Source organism: Thrips palmi, unplaced genomic scaffold (assembly GCF_012932325.1).
Source record: "Thrips palmi isolate BJ-2018 unplaced genomic scaffold, TpBJ-2018v1 HiC_scaffold_16, whole genome shotgun sequence".
Lineage (NCBI taxonomy): Eukaryota > Metazoa > Arthropoda > Insecta > Thysanoptera > Thripidae > Thrips > Thrips palmi.
The window spans coordinates 4,670,917-4,693,363 of record NW_023144625.1 but is presented as its reverse complement, the minus strand read 5'-3'; the positions used below and the strand labels follow the sequence as shown (position 1 = coordinate 4,693,363).

The window sequence follows — 22,447 nt, the reverse complement described above, 5'->3', positions numbered from 1 at the left end:
ATTAAGAGTGTACCTGGCAAGTACACTAAAACTGGCCCTTTGAGATAGGACTAATCGAGTGTATTTTAGCGTGTACATGTAAGGTACACTCTACTTTAGCGTGTGCCTAGCAAGTATGCTGTAAATAAGAGTGTACTTGCAAGCATGCTCTAATAAGAGTGTACTATGTTCACACTTCAGTTTGCAGAGTGTGTGAATAGCCATAGATGCATACTACTTGCCAAGTTTGCAGCTGTAGGTGTGTATACGCCCCTGGCCTCTGTAGATGCGTACTGAGTATTTACACATTTCAGTTTGTACTGCAGAGTAAGGTAAAGTGATTACGTTTTTCATGTTTCAGACAAAATATGCGACTTTGGTCAATCAGAGTGCCTTGCAAGGTTCTTGACGCGTGGGCCCGCAGGCACAGGACCCGCAAAGTTCCAGCAGCAGCTCGATAAAGCTTGCCTACCCGCTTGCTTTGAGGAGACCTTCGCCCACGCGATCAAAATCCATCCCGAAGGCAGCACGGATCTGGCAACGAAATGCAAAGAATGCTATTTCGTAGACATCTTTTACAGTGATCTAGCAAGAGGTGTGCTGTACGAGCGGAACAGATCATACAGCGTGGCTTCCATTTTCTGTACGTATATCTGTGTTTACACTCTGAATGTCTGGAACTTGAGCTATGTTTCAGCGAATTGTGAACAAGGGTGCACCCTCATGATCCAAGCATTTTTTCTTAATAATACGAGCCATTTTGTATTGTTATTTTTAGATACAAAAAAAACCTTAGTTATTTATAGAAACAATAGATAGTATTGGACTTCCGCTATTTTCTTCGTTTTATATGTAATTTCTTCGTGGGAAGATATTTAGTGCCACTTGTCCTTCTTTGATTCCAGTGAAGACATCAGGCCTTCTTGGGTTGCTCTTGGGGTGCAGCTGTATGATATTCATAGAAATAGGTTACTTTAGTCTTCGTTTCCTAAAATTACTAATTCTTCGATGGTGACATGTGAATAAACAGAAGAGGACGACCTTTGAGAGTGCTTACCATTTAACCAACCTTCATGACAATGCTCGCATTATCGGGTCTTAAGCAGGATGAACATAATACTCAAGAAAAGAGTTCAATTAGAAGAGAAACACATTTGCCCACACTCCTCAAGCCCTTAAATGCACAAGAATGTAAAATGTTAGCCAATGAGACTCGCGCTCCTTTCAATGTGAAAATGTCAACTCATTTTTTTATACAATTCGACCAGATTCGTTCGCTGCCTTGAACGCGACACTAGTTAGAGGCATTTTTTTTAAGAAGTCCGATCGTGGAACACGACCGATGCCGATTTCCTCCATTTTTTGGTCAAAGGTAGTCCTTGTGGGTCTAAGAAAGGCCACAAATTTTTGGGGCCGAAATATGCACCGTTCAGATTCTATGGGCAATTTTCGTTTTCTCTGACAACTTTTCACATAATATGGCCAAAATTGAAAAATCACCTTTCTGAGGCCTCTATGCACTCGATTGAGCTCAAAATGTGGTATCTTATGTAAAATCACGCGAGGAACACGAATCCGGTGCCCGTTTGTTGATAGGAGAACCCAAACAGATGTTATGACTGTTTTTCAGGTTTTGTAGTGGTTTTTACTTTTCTTGGGGTTATGGTGTTCGGCATCGATTTTTGCCAATCCGATGAGTGGATTTTAAAGATAAAGGACCAATCTATCATACTACGAGATAAAAAGTTTGTGTACGCCGCGTGAAAAGCAGTGGCGCTGCAAAAATTGAAAAACCGTCATTTCTGGGTAGTTTTAGATCAGATAAGCCACCTTTCACGTGACCGTCTCCGCCCCATATTCAATCTAATTATTGTCCCAAGTGATGTCAGAGTTGGTGTGAAATTTCACCGCTGTAGCTCAAGTAGTTTGGAAATGGCAGCTTTCTAAAGTTTTGCAATCACGTAAGGCATTTACTTTAAGTAGAATTGCGGTAAATGTGAACACTTGTCACAGATCGGGTAATAAATGAGATAGATGAGTGCGTCAAAGTTCTCTAAGCGTAATTTTGAACAAGGAATTCGATTTTGCCGGTACGAAGACCCTAGGCGTACTCTAAAACTACGTTTTCGTGCAAACCACGTAAAAATGGCCTTTTTTCCAACTTCAGAGTTCGCCTAGGGTCTTCGTACCAGCAAAATCGAATTCCTTGTTCAAAATTACGCTTAGAGAACTTTGACGCACTCATCTATCTCATTTATTACCCGATCTGTGACAAGTGTTCACATTTATCGCAATTCTACTTAAAGTAAATGCCTTACGTGATTGCAAAACTTTAGAAAGCTGCCATTTCCAAACTACTTGAGCTACAGCGGTGAAATTTCACACCAACTCTGACATCACTTGGGACAATATTTAGACTGAATATGGGGCGGAGACGGTCACGCGAAAGGTGGCTTATCTGATCTAAAACTACCCAGAAATGACGGTTTTTCAATTTTTGCAGCGCCACTGCTTTTCACGCGGCGAACACAAACTTTTTATCTCGTAGTATGATAGATTGGTCCTTTATCTATAAAATCCACTCATCGGATTGGCGAAAATCGATGCCGAACACCAAAACCCCAAGAAAAGTAAAAACCACTACAAAACCTGAAAAACAGTCATAACATCTGTTTGGGTTGTCCTATCAACAAACGGGCACCGGATTCGTGTTCCTCGCGTGATTTTACATAAGATACCACATTTTGAGCTCAATCGAGTGCATAGAGGCCTCAGAAAGGTGATTTTTCAATTTTGGCCATATTATGTGAAAAGTTGTCAGAGAAAACGAAAATTGCCCATAGAATCTGAACGGTGCATATTTCGGCCCCAAAAATTTGTGGCCTTTCTTAGACCCACAAGGACTACCTTTGACCAAAAAATGGAGGAAATCGGCATCGGTCGTGTTCCACGATCGGACTTCTTAAAAAGTTCCGCCAAGGCAAGCTTAGCAAAGCGGTCTTGCCGTGGACCGGCAGGGGAGGCCGGGCAGAGAGGGGGCAAGGAGGAGGGGGGGGGGGCTGTGAGGAGTGGGGACTGGCGCGGCGAGGCGGCGCGGCGTGGCGGCGCAGGACGACGACAGACGACGACGACCAACACGACCATGCAGTCCCCTCCGAGCGCGCTGAATGGATGGATGGATGGGATGGGATGAGTGGGATCGGATGCAGAGCTAGAAGCGGTAGCAAGACCGCTTAAAAATATGCCTCTTAGCCACCTACTTGCCACGTTGGCACGAACGCAACAAATGTAATGCTTTTTCAGCAAACTAGCCGATCAGCCTATGACAGATTCAGAAGGTCGGCAGCACACAAGACGAAAGTCATGTTTTTCCACTGCCCCTCTGAAAGACGCTACTCGACACAGTCTCAAGCACGTTGACCAAGGTAAATCTAGCAAGCGGAGTCAATCTGGCCAGTGGTGTCGGCCAAATTTTTCGCGACTGCTGGCTGCTCTGTGGCTTGTTAAAACCGGCCTTGTCTCTTATCGATGCCTGTTATCGACATCACTGTCTATCTCAACGGAAACGTCGACCTGAGTGGTGGGCAGGGCAGTGAGCTCTAGACTCGCGCAGCCTGACGCTGCTGCTCCGGAGGTGCGAGCCCGTGCGCTGTGCGCGGCCGGGCCAGCGTTGCCAGAAGCCGAACAGCGCTCGGTGGTACGGGGAGGGGGAAAAGGTGGTACTTCGGGGCTCTTCGGTGGTACGCGAGGGGTGGGGGTAAGGTGGTACATTGGAGCCGTATGGTGGTACGGAAAGGGGGGGGGGGGCTAAAAATTTACGCTAGGCGTAAACATCGGGAATTTAGAATTCGGCCAAAGAAGAAGTCAGCGGTGGCTCCTCCGGCTGGTGTACAAGCAAGCAGGCCCGTTTTGTTGCCCGCGTGCCTCGGGCGGGGCCCAAAAGTGGCACTGCACTTTCAGTTTCCCGCGCCCGACCTGTCCGACCAGGCCCCGTTCCTTGGAATAGGTCACGAACGCAGGCAAAGGATTACATGTTCGACTTCTGGGGGACGACAACCCGACCCAGGCGCCCGAAAAGTTCCAATTGCCTGCGTGCGGACCTAATCCGGTGTTTTCCCGGAAAAGGTGGTACGGAATCGCTCGGTGGTGGTACGGTGGTACGGGGCTCGAAATAGTGGTACATGTACCACCAAGGTGGTACGTCTGGCAACACTGGGCCGGCCCTACAGCGGTGACGCGTTGGTGACGTCATCCAGTGCCCCCCTCCCTTCGGCCCGGGCGCGCCTTCGCTTCCAGTCGCTGGCCGCACGCCGCCCCGCGCGGACCGGTTTGCAACAACTCTGGATTTGATTTCCGTTGCGAAGAGGAGTTCGACTCGCTCTTCAATCATGGTGAGTGACAGGGAGTCGGCACAGCCGCAAGGAGAACGTGTAACTGAAGCTACGCACAGTGGGCTGGGCCCGAAGACCGGCGGAGGCGGTCAAAACTCGAGACGCGTTTTGAGCTCCATTGTCGCTAGACAGGACTATCGAACCAAACGTGTGGCCCCACTAATGGATTCCTCGGTCGGGGAGCAATCCATTCGTGGGGTTACACGTTCGATTTGGGTCCCATTTAGCGACTATGGCCCACTGTGTCACGACTAGGTTGCTGGCAGGTAGAACCAACAACTGGGAACAGCAAAAGCAGTTTCATTGACAGTGCCGCGCCGGCTACTGGTGACTTTTGCTCAGCACTGAGCTATATCTGTGTCGCCGGCGTCGGGTAGGTCGGGGCGAGGCGGGCCCCTTCCCCTGTTCTCTCAGTTCCCCCCCCCCCCTCAGCCCCCTTCTTCTATCCATCTCCCATCTGCCTCCTGCACACTCCCCTCCTCCACCAGCACCTCTGCACCTCTTCCTCTCCCCCCCCCCCTCTCCCCAGAGAGACTCCTCCCCCCTTCCCTGTCCATGCTCTCCCCCTCCGCCGCCAATCCACACAAGTGCACGTGCCGGCAGGCTGACTCTGAGAGTCGTTTTCGTCGCTCTGTCTCTCTCACACCTACAGAGGACGCCCCACGAGTGTGAGAGAGACAGCGATGAAAACGACGCTCAGTCTGCAGACCCACACGTGAGTCATGAGCCCGGGGAATTCCGGCGTCCCTTCCACCGACGTCAAATCTGTACCAGGAACACATGAGCGTTAAAAGTGCCGTGACGCGAGCTGTCGTGCTCTCGGTTTCGAAATATCCTTCATGGAAAACGTGCACCGGTTAGCACGTCCATGGACGTCGCCGCGGTCAAATTATTTCTCGTGCAAATAGATCCACGATACACTTCGGTTGCGAAGCCAGGAGGGTCATAGGCTATATGACCCCGTCAGCAGTTGACAGCTTCGACACACTGGGCCCGCCCACCGCCCACCATCGCACTTAACAATGAATTGAGCCCTTTAACGAAGAAAGGATGTCAGTTCAATAAAAATGTACCGGAGGGAAAAGATCGGTATGGGAGCGAAAACGTACATGCTTTGCAGCACAACAGCTCAGGAAAAGAATTGGCCTCATCGTACTTAAAATCCATGGTACCTGCACAAAAATGTTTTCCGCCTGAGCGCGTGCGGAGGTGAGTGTGTGTGTGTGTGTGTGTGTGTGTGTGTGTGTGTGTTCAAATGAATGTGTCACCTCACATAACCTTATTTATACGGTTGCGTGAAAACTTTCGCAAGCATATTAAAGATAGTGAGTTCCGAAAGATTTTTGTTTACCCTCCCAGAAGTCCCAGAACCGAGCGCTCGGCGCATTATTCCGATTAAATGGAGGCAACTTTAGAGTTCCCCGAATATAAAAATGCGCTCGGTTCAAAAACATAATTTTCTGATCGTGGCCGGGTTAAACCGCATAAACGTGCCCGTTCAAAAATCTTACAAGGTATTTTGAGCACCTGTCAGGTAAGAACTGTTTGGTCTGTTACACGAAGAATATAGTTCGTATAAACTGACGTACTTTCTCTGTGGGCTTTTGTGTGTACTAAAACTTTTTTGCTCAAACTTATAACGCACTCATGTTTGTGGGGCTGAAAATAGTTGGTAAGGCCAAAGATATAGTTTGAAAAGACCTCAACCAGTTGGTACTTAAAACCCAAAGTATTCCCCGGTATTCTCTGACCAGAAAACGAAGGCCTCTGAGCTCAGGCTGAGACGAGGGCCACTATTATATTGCCAATGGTAGACTAGACGGCTGTTAGCCCTCGACGGTTCAGTTGTCACTTGACAATTTGAAGTCTTATTGTCATCAAAACAAATGATGACATTGTTGTCACGCCCGTGCAATGAGCTTTGATGAAAGTGTCATCAATTTGTGGTAAAACTGTCATGATGAAAATATAGTGCACGATTTTGTCATCAAGTGATACTGAAATTTTACAGTGACAGTGTGTAAGGTTTTAAGAGTGTGGCACCAAGCCTCTCCACCGCTCGCGCTGCTGTGCGCCGCTTGCCGCTCCGAGTGTTGTGGGGGGTTCCCGGCGCGGTGGGTCGGCGTTCGAAACCTCTTGGCCGCGGAGACAGCCCGTCTGATGACGTCAGCTCGGCCGGCCCACGGCCTGCCCGCCGCCGGCCGTGCCGTCGGTCGCGGCCCTGACCTTGGCGCCGCGTGCGGAGAGGCACTCTCTCCTCGGACGCAGCCACCGCCTGTTTTCGCGGCGAAAGGACCTTGAAAGCAGCTGTGGGAGACGCAGGCCTCACTCTCAAAACCTTGCAAACGTTTTAAGTAAATTGCCATGGCAAAGAAATCTGAGCAGACATAAGCGGGCAAAGAAAATATTTAGAAGTTGGATCGAAATTTTATCGTAGGAGTTGATAGAAACTTTAGGCTCGTAAACGGTGAAACCTTTAACCGGAAGAATTATTCAATTGTCAAAACGATCATAGTTTGGAGGTTGATATGTTGTGAATAATTTTGATCATTAAACTGGACTGTTTTTGGCACTTTACCCGCCCTCTAAATCTCACAAACTATTCTAGGCCCAACAAAGAATAGTACAGTTTGTTGCAACCTCGTATTGTAGACATACACTACAAACCTAACTGTCTACTAAGTACACACTTACAAATGCATGCTTGCAAGTACACACTTACAAACGCATGCTTGGCCAAGTACACACGTACAAATGCATGCTTGCAAGTAAACACTTACAAACGCATGCTTGACGCATGCTGTTATACGGCGTCAAGCATGCGTTTGTAAGTGTGTACTTGCAAGCATGCATTTGTAAGTGTGTTCTTGGCCAAGCATGCGTTTGTAAGTGTGTACTTGCAAGCATGCATTTGTAAGTGTGTACTTGGCCAAGCATGCGTTTGTAAGTGTGTACTTGCAAGCATGCATTTATAAGTGTGTACTTGGCCAAGCATGCGTTTGTAAGTGTGTACTTGCAAGCATGCATTTGTAAGTGTGTACTTGGCCAAGCATGCGTTTGTAAGTGTGTACTTGCAAGCATGCATTTGTAAGTGTGTACTTAGTAGACAGTTAGGTTTGCAGTGTAAGCCTATCAAGAGAATACATACTTCGTAATTTACGAAACAATTCGTATGAAAAACAAAATAGTTTACATTATACATATGCTCTCCGTACTTGTGCTCAAAACTGTTAGTTATGTTTTAAGCGTTGGCCGCGTCCATTTTCGTCGTAGATCGTCAGATGCGAGTAAAGAAAAACAGGTACGTGTCGCAAAGTTGGACACTATGCCCTAGAATGGATGTTGTGTGGCGTTATTTGAACCATTATTGATTCAAAACCGAGGGGCAAACAACTTGAATTAAGGTGTACATTTTCCGTGAAATAACGTGAAATAACGGTGAAATAACGGTGAAATAACGTTGAAATAACGCCAAAATAAGCGTGAAATAGCGCGAAATAACGTGAAATAACACGAAATAACGCGAAATAACGTTGAAATACCCTTGAAATAACGTTGGAATAACAATGAAATAACGTGAATTTGAAATAACGGTGTACAAATTTTGACGAAGTTGTTTGCCCCTCGTTCGAAACAAGCAATTGACGGCAAAAGCAGTTTAATAGATGCAGCTCAAATGTATTGCGATATTTGCGGGACTTCTTTCCCTCAAAACCTAGGGGTTCATAACTTAACATCTGCGAGCCACCTTGACTATGAGGTCAAACTTTGTGCCTCAAAATCGCATTCCGTAAAAGGGGACCGAGCATTGTCTTTTTGTTTATCTTGAATCAGTTTCCCACGCGGGTTGTGCGGAAGCGTGGGGAAAGGCGATTGTTCGTTGACAAAACGTGTTCCTTCACATTCACTGGGTCGGGTTCAAGGTCTCGCCGCTTTCATCTCTCTCCCATCTCTGCCTCGAATTTCGATTTGCTCTCTGCCGGCCAGCGCCGTCCCGTTCTCTTTATCTGTGTAGTGTTCGCCCTCTGCTCGCCCTCCGTTCCCGATGAACTTGGGAAGCGAACCACTGATAGTGGTTTGCCGCTCTTATTCGCGGCTTGCCGCGGCCTTCTGCCGTCTGGGTTCCGAGGAAAGCAATCCCGGATCGGGATGGGGAATGCACTCCTGGCTCGAGTACTCAGTATGTGTTCCCTGTGCACGGGCCCACACTGCAAGCAAAAGTGTGAATTGTGCAACAAAAGTACCAAAAAACTGTTCAACAAAAGTACAATAGGGATTGTAGAAAGTACAACGAGAATTTTACAAACCACAACGAGGCCTGGACTGCAGAGGACTCATCATGCCGGTTCCATTGCACTTTAAAACAAAATAGTTGTACTTTCAAAGTACAATAAATTCCTAATAAAAATTTGGCAGAAATTTGTGTACTTTTGTTGTGGTTTTTTTTCTTGCAGTGCAGCAGTTGTTGAAAACTTCATTCGTGCAATAGACATTTTAAGACTGATTGCACACTAACAGATGAGATCAATTTTGTCCCATGATTTGATATCGTGCACAGCACAACCTGTATGGGATTAATATTTGCGTCACCAGAACGGGTTCCATCCTGGTTTGGATGGTGGTTACAGAACTGCATCGCAAATGAACTGTGCCCACCATCAAGGCGGACGTGCTTTTGAGTTGGTGTTGGGGATTTCGAATATACGAAAAGCCCCCTTTCTCTTTTCCTTTACTTTAGGCACAGTAATTATCGTTTATACCTATACTATAAATACCTAGACTAATATATGTGTACATAGGCTAAGCTATGCAGGGCAAGCTCTATATTAGTCAGCTGTTTGCGCCAAGCATTAGAGCTAATGAACCAAGGTAGAAGCAAACCCAGCTAACTCAGCATCGAGGCCGTAGGCTATCCTGCCGCTGCTAGCTATCCAAGAAAGCCAGAAAGCGGTAACCGCACTCCCTTGTAGATGATAAATGGCGCTACCTCCAGCGCTATAGGGGAAAATACGGCGGTGAGTCCAGTGCCGGCCCGAGGGAGGGCAAATTGGCACTTTTGGCAGCGCAACGTGTGGCTTTTTGCCTACCCAGGCGACTACCAAGTGTCCAAAGGGAGGATAGACACTTCTAGCAGGGCCAGGGCCGTACGTGAAGAACAAGAAGACCATAAACCGGAAACAGTACAAGAAATCGAGCCTTTCGGGTTGTTTTTGGCAGGTTTACATGAAATTCTATTACAAAATCAAGCTTTCTTGAAACTTTGGAATGACAATAAACACTCATCGTCAATGAATAACCGTTATTTGGCAGCTGTTTCCGGCTTATGTCCTTCTTCTTGTTCTTCACCTCAGGCCATGCTAGAAGTGTGAACTGTCCTTTCGCCCCCTCCCTCCCACGTCCTGGATCCGCGCTTGGACAAAGACACAAAGCCTTACGATGAAGCCCTCGGCCGCACTGGCGCACTGTGTGTGGCCCGGCGTATCGTCCGGGGAAGGGGAAGAGGGGAGCGCGGCACGGGGACACTCCCCCCCCCCCCTTCCCCGTTGTGGAGCCGGGCTGCCTCGCCACGAGTGGATACGCGCAGGAAGATGCCGCGGCACCGCCGATCGGAGCGCCCCCAGCGGCAGTGGTGGGGACTGGCGCGGGGCACCGTGAGACTGTAGCGCCCCTGGCGGACGAAGGACTAAGCGGGTGGGTCCGACCGGAAAAAGTGGAAAAAACATTTGTGCGGACATTAAGGGGGGGGGGGCTGGTGAAAAAATGGCCAAAACTGCCAAAAATAGTATTTTTAAAGTTCATGGATAAAAATGTGCATAGAAGGTTTCAGATTCAACAGGTTGAACACCTTTAAACTATGTGGGTAGTTCCTTCATCATTTGGAAAGAATTAACATTGAGATCAGTTGTCGTTGGCTTATACGCTCAATTTCACAGCTTTTGCTCAGTCAACAAAAAATTTTGTCGTAGAAAGATTTCCTGCGTTCCTGGTTGACACCTACATGAGTCGTCTTGCATGGACTCTATTCATTGATGACTTGTCGACAAATTTTAGTGACGGAATCTTGATATCAGCCCTCCTTTTTTTACAAACACCTAAAAGTTTGAAAAAAGGGCAAAAAATTCACTTTTTTTTAAATGTTAAAATTTGAAAATTCATATTTTAGGACAGAAGTTAAAATTGAAAATTCCGTCACTAAAATATCTCCTATACATCTTTAGGATAAGCCAAAAAATTTTCAAGACTTTCCGTTTTAATGAAAGACGCAGGAAGATTTTTCCCCAACGCTCTAAAAAACACTAAAAAGCTACTTTTCTCAGAGAACGTTCAACATTTTGGATTGAATTTTGTTTTGGGAACTCAATGAACCTAATAAGTAAGCAAAGTTTCAACTTTCTGGGATTATTTTAAAGCCTACTTGAAAGTTTCACCAGGGTTCCCCCTTAAAGTATTATAGAATTCTCTCTCTCTGCGCGTTGTTACCTGAGACCAGACAAGAAAAATTTTTATAGAGAAATGGTCAAAGTAGTCTAAGGCAGCCAGTGTTGTTACTCATAGTGAACATGCTTCCTTTGAGTACATCTTCACAGGTTGACAGACAAAACAGAAATGACCGATAATCGTGCGCTTTTCCCTAACATTTGTAACTTATGTACTTCCTTTGTTCTGCCAACTTAATTAGTTCCCTCCTTTTTCAAGCGGTTCCCTTCCCCGCGCCAGTTTGAAATTTCGCGTGAATCTGAAAGCACCATTCTTCCCGTCTCGTCCGCCAGGGGCGCCACAGTCTCACGGTGCCCCGCGCCAGTCCCCACCACTGCCGCTGGGGGCGCTCCGATCGGCGGTGCCGCGGCATCTTCCTGCGCGTATCCACTCGTGCCTCGCCGACCCCTTCCTCGTGGCTCCGCGCGGTCAATACAAATCCAAGCCGGCCGGCACTCGCGACACAGCACGAGGTGCGAAGAGGCGGCCTGACTCGCCGAGCCAAGCAACCGGCCGGCGTCCTTTGACACTCCGCGATCAGAAGGCAGTCCAGTGAGTACACCCGAAAGAAAGCCTGCGCGTCAACTGTAGAAATTTAGGAAGGCGCACGCTCGCAGACTCGTACTGTTTGTTTCTTCAGTCACGTATTGACGGTGAAGTGCAATAAGTTATCAACGAATTTATTGATATAAATAAAGCTTTTATCAAGAACTTACTGATATTTTTATGTAACTGGAAGAAGAAATCGTATTAATCAATATCTGTACCGAATTATTGTGCAGGCCAGGGTATGCTTTCTCATAGTTCTCCTTTCTCAAAGTCTATAATGGAAAACCGTTTGTTTGTGACACGCAGATAATGTTGCTTCTGGATTGTGTAAAGCAACACTCAAGCAAAGAACGAAGTTCTGTTAATAGGTGATATCCACTGTCTATTTGTTGCTCACAAATTTCGAACCTTACTGTAGAATGTAACATATTGGATTGCGGTAAATCGCGGTAATAAAACACTGGAAATCGTCGCGAATTTGCAACATTCCGAAATGAATGCATGCGTCAAGAAGATCCTTATTGTAAACGCAATGACACAAAGATGATCATGACAATGCCTTGCGGGCGGCATGAAAGGTGTTTGATTGAAGGTGCAGATCGAAGTTCCAAAATTTTGTAGACTTAAAAAACGATTTTGACATTTTTTTACCAAACCAAGTTAAGACGTCCAAACTCAATTTTTTTCAGCACAAGACAAGTTTCTGTTTTAAAAAAAGTTGATATTTGTTTTTGTTTTTTTATTTTTCTTGAAAACTATTGAAGATTTATGGCCCATTGTCAAATCTATGACAGTTCTAGGGAACGTCCCTGACGGTCTGGGCCATATCACAGTTTTGGTGTGATAAAAACTACGCTAAAAAAGTGATAAATACATGATTTATTGCACTCAAAATGCAATAACTTTTTCATGGGGCTTATAATGCAATCATAATGTTATTGCTATTGAAATGACTATTATCACATTCAGAAGACCAGTGAAGGTCCTAAAAATGTCAATTTGGACCATATTACAAACGTAACTGTCTACTCCGTATACATACTAATGCATACTGGCAAGTACACATTTACAAATGCATGCTTGACCAAGTGCACAAAAGGCATACTTGGCAAGCACTCACAACTGCACACTATGCATATATGTGTGTTTGTAAGTGTGTATTTGGCCAAGTATGCATTGGTGTGTACTTGCAGTTATGCATTTGTTTCTTGGTATAGACAATCAGCTTCGTAGTGCAATCTATTTGCAGCTCGGGACGATTCCCCCTCTCCGTCCCTTTTATGTTGTCTTCCTTGAATTAAGTCCTAAACCGTACTTGTTCGGTCCAGCCTCCGAACCCATTCTTTGAAGTGTGCACGTATTGTCTCGTGTGCTCGTCACTCTTAACGACTCCTCACGTTGCAGGTATGCTGCTGAGAAACCTGTCCGTCGCCGCGTTGGTGCTGGCGGTGGGCGTTGCCATGGCAGCCGCCGCTGAACTTGGCCAAGGGTAAGTAGGCAACAACTTGTCGGGGAAATCGACGGCGCGGGGCTGATTGGAAACAACGCAGACGCCATATCGAGTGGTCCTCTTCAAATCTTACCGTGCGGATGAAAGATCTTATCTGGTCGTTTCCGTATGAATATCTTTAGGGGGCAGTATAGCGCCTTCACCTTTTGGACAAATTCGGCGTAAGTTCCCCTTACCTGTCAATTTACAAGAAAAATTATTCTTACCGTTGAAATGAGGGTTCTTCAAGAGTGAGTTTGGTGGAAAACATGTTCAGTTAGTTTGTTTTTGTAAGATCTGTGAAAAGCACAAGAAAACACTGCAGATTTGCTCGTAAAATTACGGGCAGAGCTTATATATCCGTGCAGGGAACTTTCCAACCAAATTTAAACTAGTTGTGTAACATTTTTGGACAAGTAAAAATAACTCTAGCCTTCAAGTGTATGAGTGGAAAGTGACTAAATATTCGGGTCAACGACTTTTGGGCGACAGTGTGCACGACAGGCACACAGACCGGCGGAAACAGGAAATTAATTCGAGCGTTCGGATCGTCCGCGTGACGTTGAAGGATAGGCATAACCGCGTGGGATTTCCCCTGCCGCTCGCAACCCAATTTGGTAGTGTAGCTTGGGCTGCTTTTAAGTGCCACCCGGTGATAAAAGTAGAAATAACATTTCCCGTTTATTTCGAGACGTCAGCAAGTATTATTTTTGTCGATGTGTTTGTCTCGTAACCGTAACTCATAGTGTGTGGTTTATTTTATGTTCGCGAAGCAGAGCCGTGCCTTTTCCTTTTCCTCTGTGAACGATTTGCCTCAGTATCACGGTCACGGACAAGCCTGCAGTGGTGTGCCATTGCTTGTAAGCGTAAGAGGGTAGGGTCGCCGGTAACAAAGGGCAGTGCGTAACAAACGCTTATATCTACGCAATTGGGGTCTACTGAAGACAATGTGAGTGTGAACTGTCTTCTAGCTTCAGGAACTTAATGATTTACGATCGACACGGCCGTGCTCAGTAAAAACTCTACGAAGAATCGCTTTGTAGTAGGAAGAAAATGAAGCAAACTCCTTCGTTATGCGAAGCATTTCTTCATAATACGAAGCAATTCTACAATGCCTTCATTTTCATTGGAGTTATGAAGCAAATGCTTCGTAGGCTTTTGAGTGTGACCGGTGCAGTGCAATTAAACTTGGCCTTAAGGTGGAAATTCAAAATTCTGTTGTAAACTACCCCACCCTCTGTCAACCCCACCCCACTGTCAACCGAAGTATGGCGAAGTCCATACTTCCTGGTGCGGGTTAATTCCTCGTCCTTAAATCGTTCATCAGCTCGCGGAGCTTTCATCTCTTGGCATGGTGCAAACGTGGAGCTCCTCTTCACTATAACTCTGCCCTGTCGAATTTGGAAACTGCCATTCCACACCTTCGCATTTTAAGTGTGGACTTCTCCACTCTTAAATTCACAGAGTAGGGCTCTAGACTGCGCACACTGTAGCTAACTTGAAGATACCCTGGTCCCCGGTCAGTAGGGGTAATTTCGGGACTCGGGACAGCTGTTTCCTCCACAAGATTTGACATTTCAGACATCGTGCCAAACCAAACGTGATGTTTTTATTTTGAAAATAACATTTGGTTTGGTTCTTAAATGTCAAATTTTGTCCAGGAAACGGTTGTGCCATTTTCACCCCATGTCGACCAAAATTCTGACCCTAGTTCCAGCAGTGTTAATGACGGTCGTGTTTCTATGGTGCAGGACCTACACCGTGGTCTCACCCTCCTCCGTCCGCCCGCACTCCGAGTACCACGTGGCCGTGGGCGTGCACGGCGCCGACAAGGACACGTCCGTGGAGCTGGAGCTGGTCAACAGCGGCGACAATGGCCACAACGTCACCTACACCGAGAAGGTGGTGGTGCCGTCCGGCAGCACCAAGACCGCCCGCATCAAGGTCAGTGCCCGCCTGCCGTCAGGGATGAGTAACACTGCAAAAAAATCAACTGAGAGTTAGTAAAGGTATACCTTTCAGGTACTGGGTCAGTGGGGGTAGTTTTGGGCTTGGGGTGAAAATAGGAATGGTGTTGTTTCTTAATCAAGATTCGACATTTTACAAGTCATGACATACCAAGAGTGATGTATTTATTGAGAAAGTAACATTTGGTACGGCTTGGTGTTCTAGAATGTCAAATCTTGCCCAGGAAAGAGGTGTCCCAATTTTAGCCCGTGTCTCGAAATCCCAATTGACACACACAGATGTTAAGCTTGTGGAAAAGTTAACAAAGTTTGCTTCGTAATTCCACCAATATTCTTCGTAAATTAACGAACAATCTTCGTGCATTCACGATGGACTGACGAGAGTCGTGGCAAGAATCAGAATTGAAGCCAAATGTATGGCAAAAATTTTCATTCCACTTATTGGTTCGGTAAACATTTGGGAGCAACGAAAATTCACACGTGGCATGGTTTGTGTTTTTTACTTCTTCTCCTATTAGAACATGAAAACGTCGTTGTAAGATAAAGTGGGCGAGCTCAGGGCGCGGATGGAGGTGTTTGCAGCACCATTATTCTGACTGATGGTGCACCGCTCCTCCGGGTCGGGCGTGCGAGTCGCGTGGCCTGGCGTCTATTTTTGCAATACCGCGTTTGCAGTCCCAGCACCGCACAGCTTCCTAGCGCGATGAATCTGACCCTGAACAGTGCACTTCCACTCCTAATGGCATACGAAGAAATTTCCTATCGTCCGAACAAGATGGCGCAAGCATAATACGAACGAAGCTTTTCTTTTCGAAGGTGTTTGCTTGTGTCTTACAATGGAGATGGAAGCGGAAACGACTCCAGAAAGTTTGTAAACCGAAATTCGTAGATAATCTTGAATTTTAGACAAAGTTCTTCAAAATTCATGAAATTGTGTTTAAGTTTGTAGAAATTCTTCGAAAATCTCTTAAGTTTAAAGAAGTGAACTTCGAGGAAATTTGGCTGCAATGGGCTGCAACTTCATCCAAAACTCTAGTGGTACACAAAATTTCGAATTCAAACTTATGCCCCCTTGGATGAAAATGCGAAGGAGAAGACGCTTTATAGGGAGATTTTGCATCGTGTGATTTGGCCGAATGCACGGTACAGCGTGAATCTCACTGTAGGACATTTGGACTGTACTGACCTGGAGTGTGTTGACTGGCCGTGCAGGTGGGCGAGCTGCACGCCGGCAAGGTGCGCCTGTCCGCCAAGGGCGAGGGCGGCGTGTCGTTCAGCAACGCCACGGACGTGGACTTCGACGGCAAGACGGCCTCGCTGTTCGTGCAGACCGACAAGGCCCAGTACAAGCCGGGGCAGGACGTGCGCATCAGGGTGCTGGTCCTGGACCCGCACCTCAAGCCCACCGTCAGGGAGCCCATCAACGTGTTCGTCTTGGTGAGTATGAGCAAGTGAGCATCAGTCGCCCATGCACCGAGGGGGTGAATCAGGGGTCCTAGGCCTATTCAAAAGATCTTATCTGGGCGTTCCCCGTAAGACAATCTTATCTTAAACGCCTGCAAATTTCACTCATTTTGATCAGTCAGAATAAGTACGACGGTAAGCGAAACATATTTCTACACGCACTTTTGGTTTCTTTGATCTTCCATCTTTAGATTTACTTGAACATACCGACGGCTCCGAAAATAATACGCGCAACTCAGGCCGCCGCGTACAACAAGCGCAACACCGGCCGCCGGTTACAACTAGAGTAACTGGCGGCCGCGCTGAGAACCCGCGCGCTTCCCGGCGGCGTCCGCGCTAGGTTATGTTTGACACGTTATATCTCCTAAACCATTAGAGTTAGATGGTTTGTGTAAGCGAGCCGATTGTAGATCTAAGTTAGAACTAAAATCGGCTCGCTTACACTACCCATCTAACTCTAACGGTTTAGGAGATATAACGTGTCAAACATAACCTAGCGCGGACGCCGCCGGGAAGCGATGCGCGGGTTCTCAGCGCGGCCGCCAGTTACTCTAGTTGTAACCGGCGGCCGGTGTTGCGCTTGTTGTACGCGGCGGCCTGAGTTGCGCGTATTATTTTCGGAGCCGTCGATACTCACAAATTATATTGATATGTAGCTGTATCAAATGATCAAACTATGTGAAATTCACCTGCGTTTAAGATGAGATTGTCTTGGAGGGAACGCCCAGATAAGATCTTTTGAATAGGACCCCGCGAAAGTGTACTCGTGTGTACAAATTTGCCCGTACTCAGTGTACCCACAAGTTTTAAAGGGCGGAATTCATTAGTTTTTCGACCGATTTGGCGTTGTGTGTCATTTAAAACGTTAAATAAAGCACATGTTTACAAATGTGAAATTCATGAGTAGAGCAAGGTGTACTCACCCGTACTCGTACTCATGTGTACAATAGAAGTAATTAACCCCTCGCCATGCACTGTTATTCGACGGAGGTTACGTCGCATTCACTCACTGGAATGTGAATTTTGTCACGTCTGTTTGAATACGATTATCACATTTCGACCCCTCCCAAGAGAACCACTCGGACTTTTGAGGCATCTTGGCTGGCTGGCCCGGCTGATTGATGACCAGCCAGCCGCTCTCTGACTGGCTCGTGCCGGTGCGGGCGAGACAGCGCCAGGTTCAGTCAGCGGCTGGCTCGTCACCAGCCGGGCCAGCCAGCCAAGATGCTTCAAAAGTCCGAGTCCGAAGCTCTGCCATCCAGCTCGAAAATAGGCAGAAAACGCTCCTATCTGGCCAAAATTTTAGATAGATGTTTTGAGATCTTTTCAAGGTAATCACTGGTAATCAGTATTCGCGTATTGTGTACACTCCTGAACTGAGTGGTGGACCCCCCGCCACCAAGTTGATATAGTTCCCCAGCACCCCGGCGGCTTAGGACGATGCACCGAAATTCCAAACGCTATGAGTATTGCACGTATGGTGCAATGCGTCGAGATATCGCACCATACGTGCAATTCCTCAGCCATATTGCACCTTACGTGCAATGCATCCCGAAAATGCCCTATGCTAATGCATGGGAATAGGGAGGCATTGCACTTCATGTGCAATGCTTTTGCATTGCACCAATTGACGCTATACTCATAGCGTTTGGATTCTCAGTGTGGTATTCTTCTGAGGGGTTGGATTTGTTGCAACGTGTGATTTTCCAGCTGAGCGACGGACGAGCTTTCACTCGAAAAGCCACACTTCACACTACAAAGCTTTTGTAGCTTAAAAAGAATTTAAGCTAACCTAACAACTGTCCGTATTATGTGCACAAATGTCTTCACACACTACAGCCAAATTCACAGTTAGAAAGTTTGATTGCACACTAAGTTTTGTATGAAAAACTGCACAAATTTGCCCATTGTGCAACGAAAAGTTCGTGATGTCTCGTACAAAATTTGTACAAAATCATTTAGTGTGTGTTCTTGTGCGCTTCCAGGACGGCAAGAACAACCGCATCAAGCAGTGGCTGAGCGAGCAGCCCGAGGGCGGGCTGTGGTCGGGCACCTTCTCGCTGTCCGAGCAGCCCGTGCTGGGCGACTGGACCGTGGCCACCGCCCTCGCCACCTCCCCGGCCGGCGAGGTCAAGAAGACCTTCAGCGTGGCCGAGTACGTGCTGCCCACCTTCGAGGTGACGGCCAAGGCGCCGCAGACGGTCGCCTTCAAGCAGGGCAAGATCCCCGTCACCGTCAAGGCCAAGTAAGTGGCACGCCGTCGGCGTTTGACTGCGGCAAGATGTCGAGGAGGGGGGATAACTACCCTCACTCTCGAAACCTTTGAAAGTACTTGGGGCAGTTTCTTACAACCAAGTATTTTGAGCATACACGAAGCTTGTAAAGCAAATACTTCGTTATTTTCGAACTAAATAGTACTTTATCCTCAAAATACTATGTGCACTGGTAAAACTAAAGCGTAGTTTAACCCACTGTTTTTAAGCGTAATCAGTTTACGCTTGAACTCAAGCGTAACAGGCTCATCTGCCAAGATTCCCCCTATCTAAATGCATGGGGGAATTTCTAGCCTATGCTTGATTTCAAACGTAATGTCTTCAAGCGTAACTTTATGCTTGACTCAAGCATAGAGTTACGCTTTAGTTTTACCAGTGTGAGCTTGCAAACGTACAGCCCCCTCCGTGGGTACCGGATAGGCCGCCTGGAAGCTAGGCCACTAGCACTGCTTTGCCAATGTTCACTGTGAATTCACTGGCAAGTTTGCTTGCCAACATTTGGCGCTTATCTGCAATGCTTCTCATGAAAATCCTGGATCCGCCGCTGGACTGCGGTCGCGGCGCCGACGCCAAACACGAAAATGATAATGTCAAATACCACTAATACAAATACTAACCAGTGGAAGGCCCGTGGCCTTGATGCTGAGCTAGTGAATTTGTATGAGTTTTGGGTTTTCTTCTGTAGTCCTACCCACTTAGCTTTTGTGTGTGTCAACACCGAAATTCCAAACGCTATGAGTATTGCACGTATGGTGCAATGCGTCGAGATATCGCACCATACGTGCAATTCCTCAGCCATATTGCACCTTACGTGCAATGCATCCCGAAAATGCCCTATGCTAATGCATGGGAATAGGGAGGCATTGCACTTCGTGTGCAATGCTTTTGCATTGCACCAATTGACGCTATACTCATAGCGTTTGGATTCTCAGTGAAACGGTGAATTCTGCACGCTTAGCCTCTTGACTTCTTCTCATAAGCAGATTTATTTTTGGAAGCAACCATATTTACTTCTTCTAAAAAAATTCTTTGTAATTTATTTAAAAACGAAAATATCATTGCATCAATCAGCAATTGCTAAGTATTACTTTTAAAAAGGCCAAGCATTATGATTGCTTACAAAAATGCGTCTGCTCATGAGAAATACATACTACTCGAGGAACACTCAAAAAAATTTCAATACAAAATTCTGTAACATGGTTACGCAGTAATTTCCACTAAAATTAAAGGCGCAGAGTGTTGACTTGAACACCGTCATAAATTTCGTCTGTTTGAACCGAATCGCAAACGAGTGAGGGATACATCATGTTCTTCTTTCCAGGTACACGTACGGAAAGCCCGTGGTCGGCAAGGCCACGGTGCGCGCCCCGCTGCCCTACTACTGGGTCAACCCCTTCCCGCCGCACCCGATCCCTATCTTTGGCTTGGCCTCAGAGAACGCCTCCACCACCACGACCACCACCACCTCCACCACCCCCATGCCGCCCAGGCCGACGCACGTGGAGAAGGTGGTCCCCATCGACGGCTCCGCCACGGTCGAGTTCGACATCAAGGATGACCTCAAGTAAGACGACAACCTCACTGGTAGAACTGAAGCTTACTTTTATGCCTTTCTTTGAGCGTTGTGGAAACTCTGGAAACCTTACAAACTATTTCAGGACTCAAAAAGAAAAGTAGCTTCACTGCAAAATCATATGTGTGCATGGTACACAGCTGTGGGGGTGTACTTGTTAGCACACAGCTTGGAGTACGCTTGGGTTAAGCTTAAGCATTCATCTATAGGAATGTGCTTGAAAAGAGTGCATCTATAGTTGTGTATTGGGCAAGCATGCATCTATTGCTGTGTTCTTGGAAAAGCATCCATGCATCTCACCCATTTGAAATCACACTCCAATAGATGCATGCTTGTCCAAGTACAGATGCATGCTTGCCAAAGTGCACTCCTTTAGATGTATGCTTGACAAGCACAATCCTAGAGATGTGTGCTTCTAAGTATACTCCCACAGCGGTGAAATATGTGTACTGTGTACTAAGCATACATTTGATTTTAGACCGGCATGTGCCGGCATGTGCGCACCGTTGTATGGCCGCTTTGCTTTCACAGACTGGACGACAACAACTACTGGAACCACGTGACGTACGAGGTGTCCGTGGTGGAGGACCTGACGGGCCGCGTGCTCAACGCCTCCGACGTGGAGGGCACTCAGGTCCGGCAGCACGACTTCGACTTGCAGTTCGTGGACACCCCGTACAACTTCGAGCACGGGAAGCTTGTCGTCGTCAAGGTAACTAGGCACAACGGGCCACCAGACCGGTGGAGGCTGCCCAAATTCTCGACGCGTTTTGAGCTCCAGAGTCACTGAACAGTACTGGAAACGAAGTTTGTGAACCCTACCATTGGATTCCTCGTATTTGAAGAGTTTCGTTCGGTTCGAGCCTGATTAAGCGACTCCAGAGCTCATAACGCGTCTCGAATTTGGTGCGCGAATACCTGTATTTGAGACCCCCCTCCAATAGCCCCCAGATAGCCGCCTGCAAGGTAGGCAAAAAGTGATTACCTCCCCTCAGGCTGCCTCTGGACCTGCCACTGTATATGCACCAAAGACACTACATGGTAATTTTGTGTGCACCCTAAATGTCTGTCAAAAATATTTTTTACCAACTGGAAACAATTCTGTGCATTATCAAAATTGATGGTACGAAATTTGTCGCTTTTGTCACTAATGGGCAACAACGTTGTACTGCGGTAATCCACAGAATTGTGTCGAGTTGGTAACGCGGTCCGTGGACATTCAGTGTTTGTTATGTTTCTTTCTGTTTGACCGTTTTTGTGGCGAAATCTCAATATTGTTCGTCTCCCTCATCAACGTGCTCTCGCGCATGATCTCACACATGTTTCCGCTGCAGGTGAAAGTGACGGACCTCGACGGCGCCCCCGTCCAGGACGACAAGAACCCCGTGGAGATGACGTACAACTACGGCTGGGAAGACAAAGAGAGGAAGTCGCTGCCAGAGAAGAAGGTCCCGGCCACGGGCATCGTCACGTTCGAACTGGAGCCCGAGAAGAACAAGTCGCAGATCACTTTCACCGTGAGTACAGTCGCTCCTATCCTGCTGAAATCACTCTGTAAACTGCAGTGTGCTTTCACTGAGTACACACTGAAAGCACGAAAGTGTAAACCTGGTTCACACCTAGTTCACACTTCCAACACAGAAGTGGCCCTCAACCAAATGCACAATCCGGTCCTGTTCGTGTTTCGGGCAGTTATCATTCTCTAGACGAACCAATGAACCGCGTTGGAGCCAGACCTAAGGGGACCCCGGCCAGGTGTTTTTTTTTTTTTTTTTATCTGGAGCTTCTCTTATGTTTTAGTGCAGTTAAGTAATAAGGTCTTACCCTCTCAAAACCATCAGTTACGGTCCTGTTGGAGCGTGTACTACTTAAGCCACAAACAAATGAATGTAAAGGGATTTTAGTTATAGTTCTGAGAGCAAGAATTCTGTTCACATATTAAGCTGACCTGTATTTGCAACGTCCAACAGCCTTTTCGTAATTTTCTCCTTTACTTAAAACAATCTTTCGACTCTTATTTGTTGTTTTCAGGCTACTTACCGCAACAACTCTGCCATCCAGTATCTGAGCGCGTTCCAGGAGAGAGAGAGTGAGAACCTGAACGTGGAGGTGGAGCAAGACAGCGTCAATGTGAGTGATAAGTAGTTGGGCGTTAGAATTTTGCTGTGACAGTTGCTACATCACTTAAAATCAAATAGTGATACATCTCACTCTCTGAGGGATGAGATATGACTCTCTCACCGAAAAAAGGGTGATACTAAAATGTATCACCGAAAAAATGGTCG

The 22,447-nt window shown here is 46.8% G+C and overlaps 1 protein-coding gene across 4 annotated transcripts in view; it reads left to right on the top strand.

Annotated features, from left to right (window-relative positions):
* The first annotated feature begins 4,220 nt into the window (after positions 1-4,220).
* Positions 4,221-22,447, top strand: part of LOC117642142 (pregnancy zone protein-like) — a 43,085-nt gene continuing 24,858 nt past the window's right edge. For 2 of the 4 annotated variants that reach the window (XM_034380026.1, XM_034380023.1), the window contains exons 1-9: positions 11,244-11,399; positions 12,801-12,885; positions 14,637-14,829; positions 16,065-16,289; positions 18,302-18,561; positions 19,911-20,153; positions 20,694-20,874; positions 21,497-21,679; positions 22,194-22,292. In XM_034380026.1, coding sequence (XP_034235917.1) covers positions 12,803-12,885; positions 14,637-14,829; positions 16,065-16,289; positions 18,302-18,561; positions 19,911-20,153; positions 20,694-20,874; positions 21,497-21,679; positions 22,194-22,292 — 1,467 coding nt within the window. In that variant the 5' untranslated portion in view covers positions 11,244-11,399; positions 12,801-12,802. The other 2 variants (XM_034380024.1, XM_034380025.1) reach the window with 2 other exon arrangements.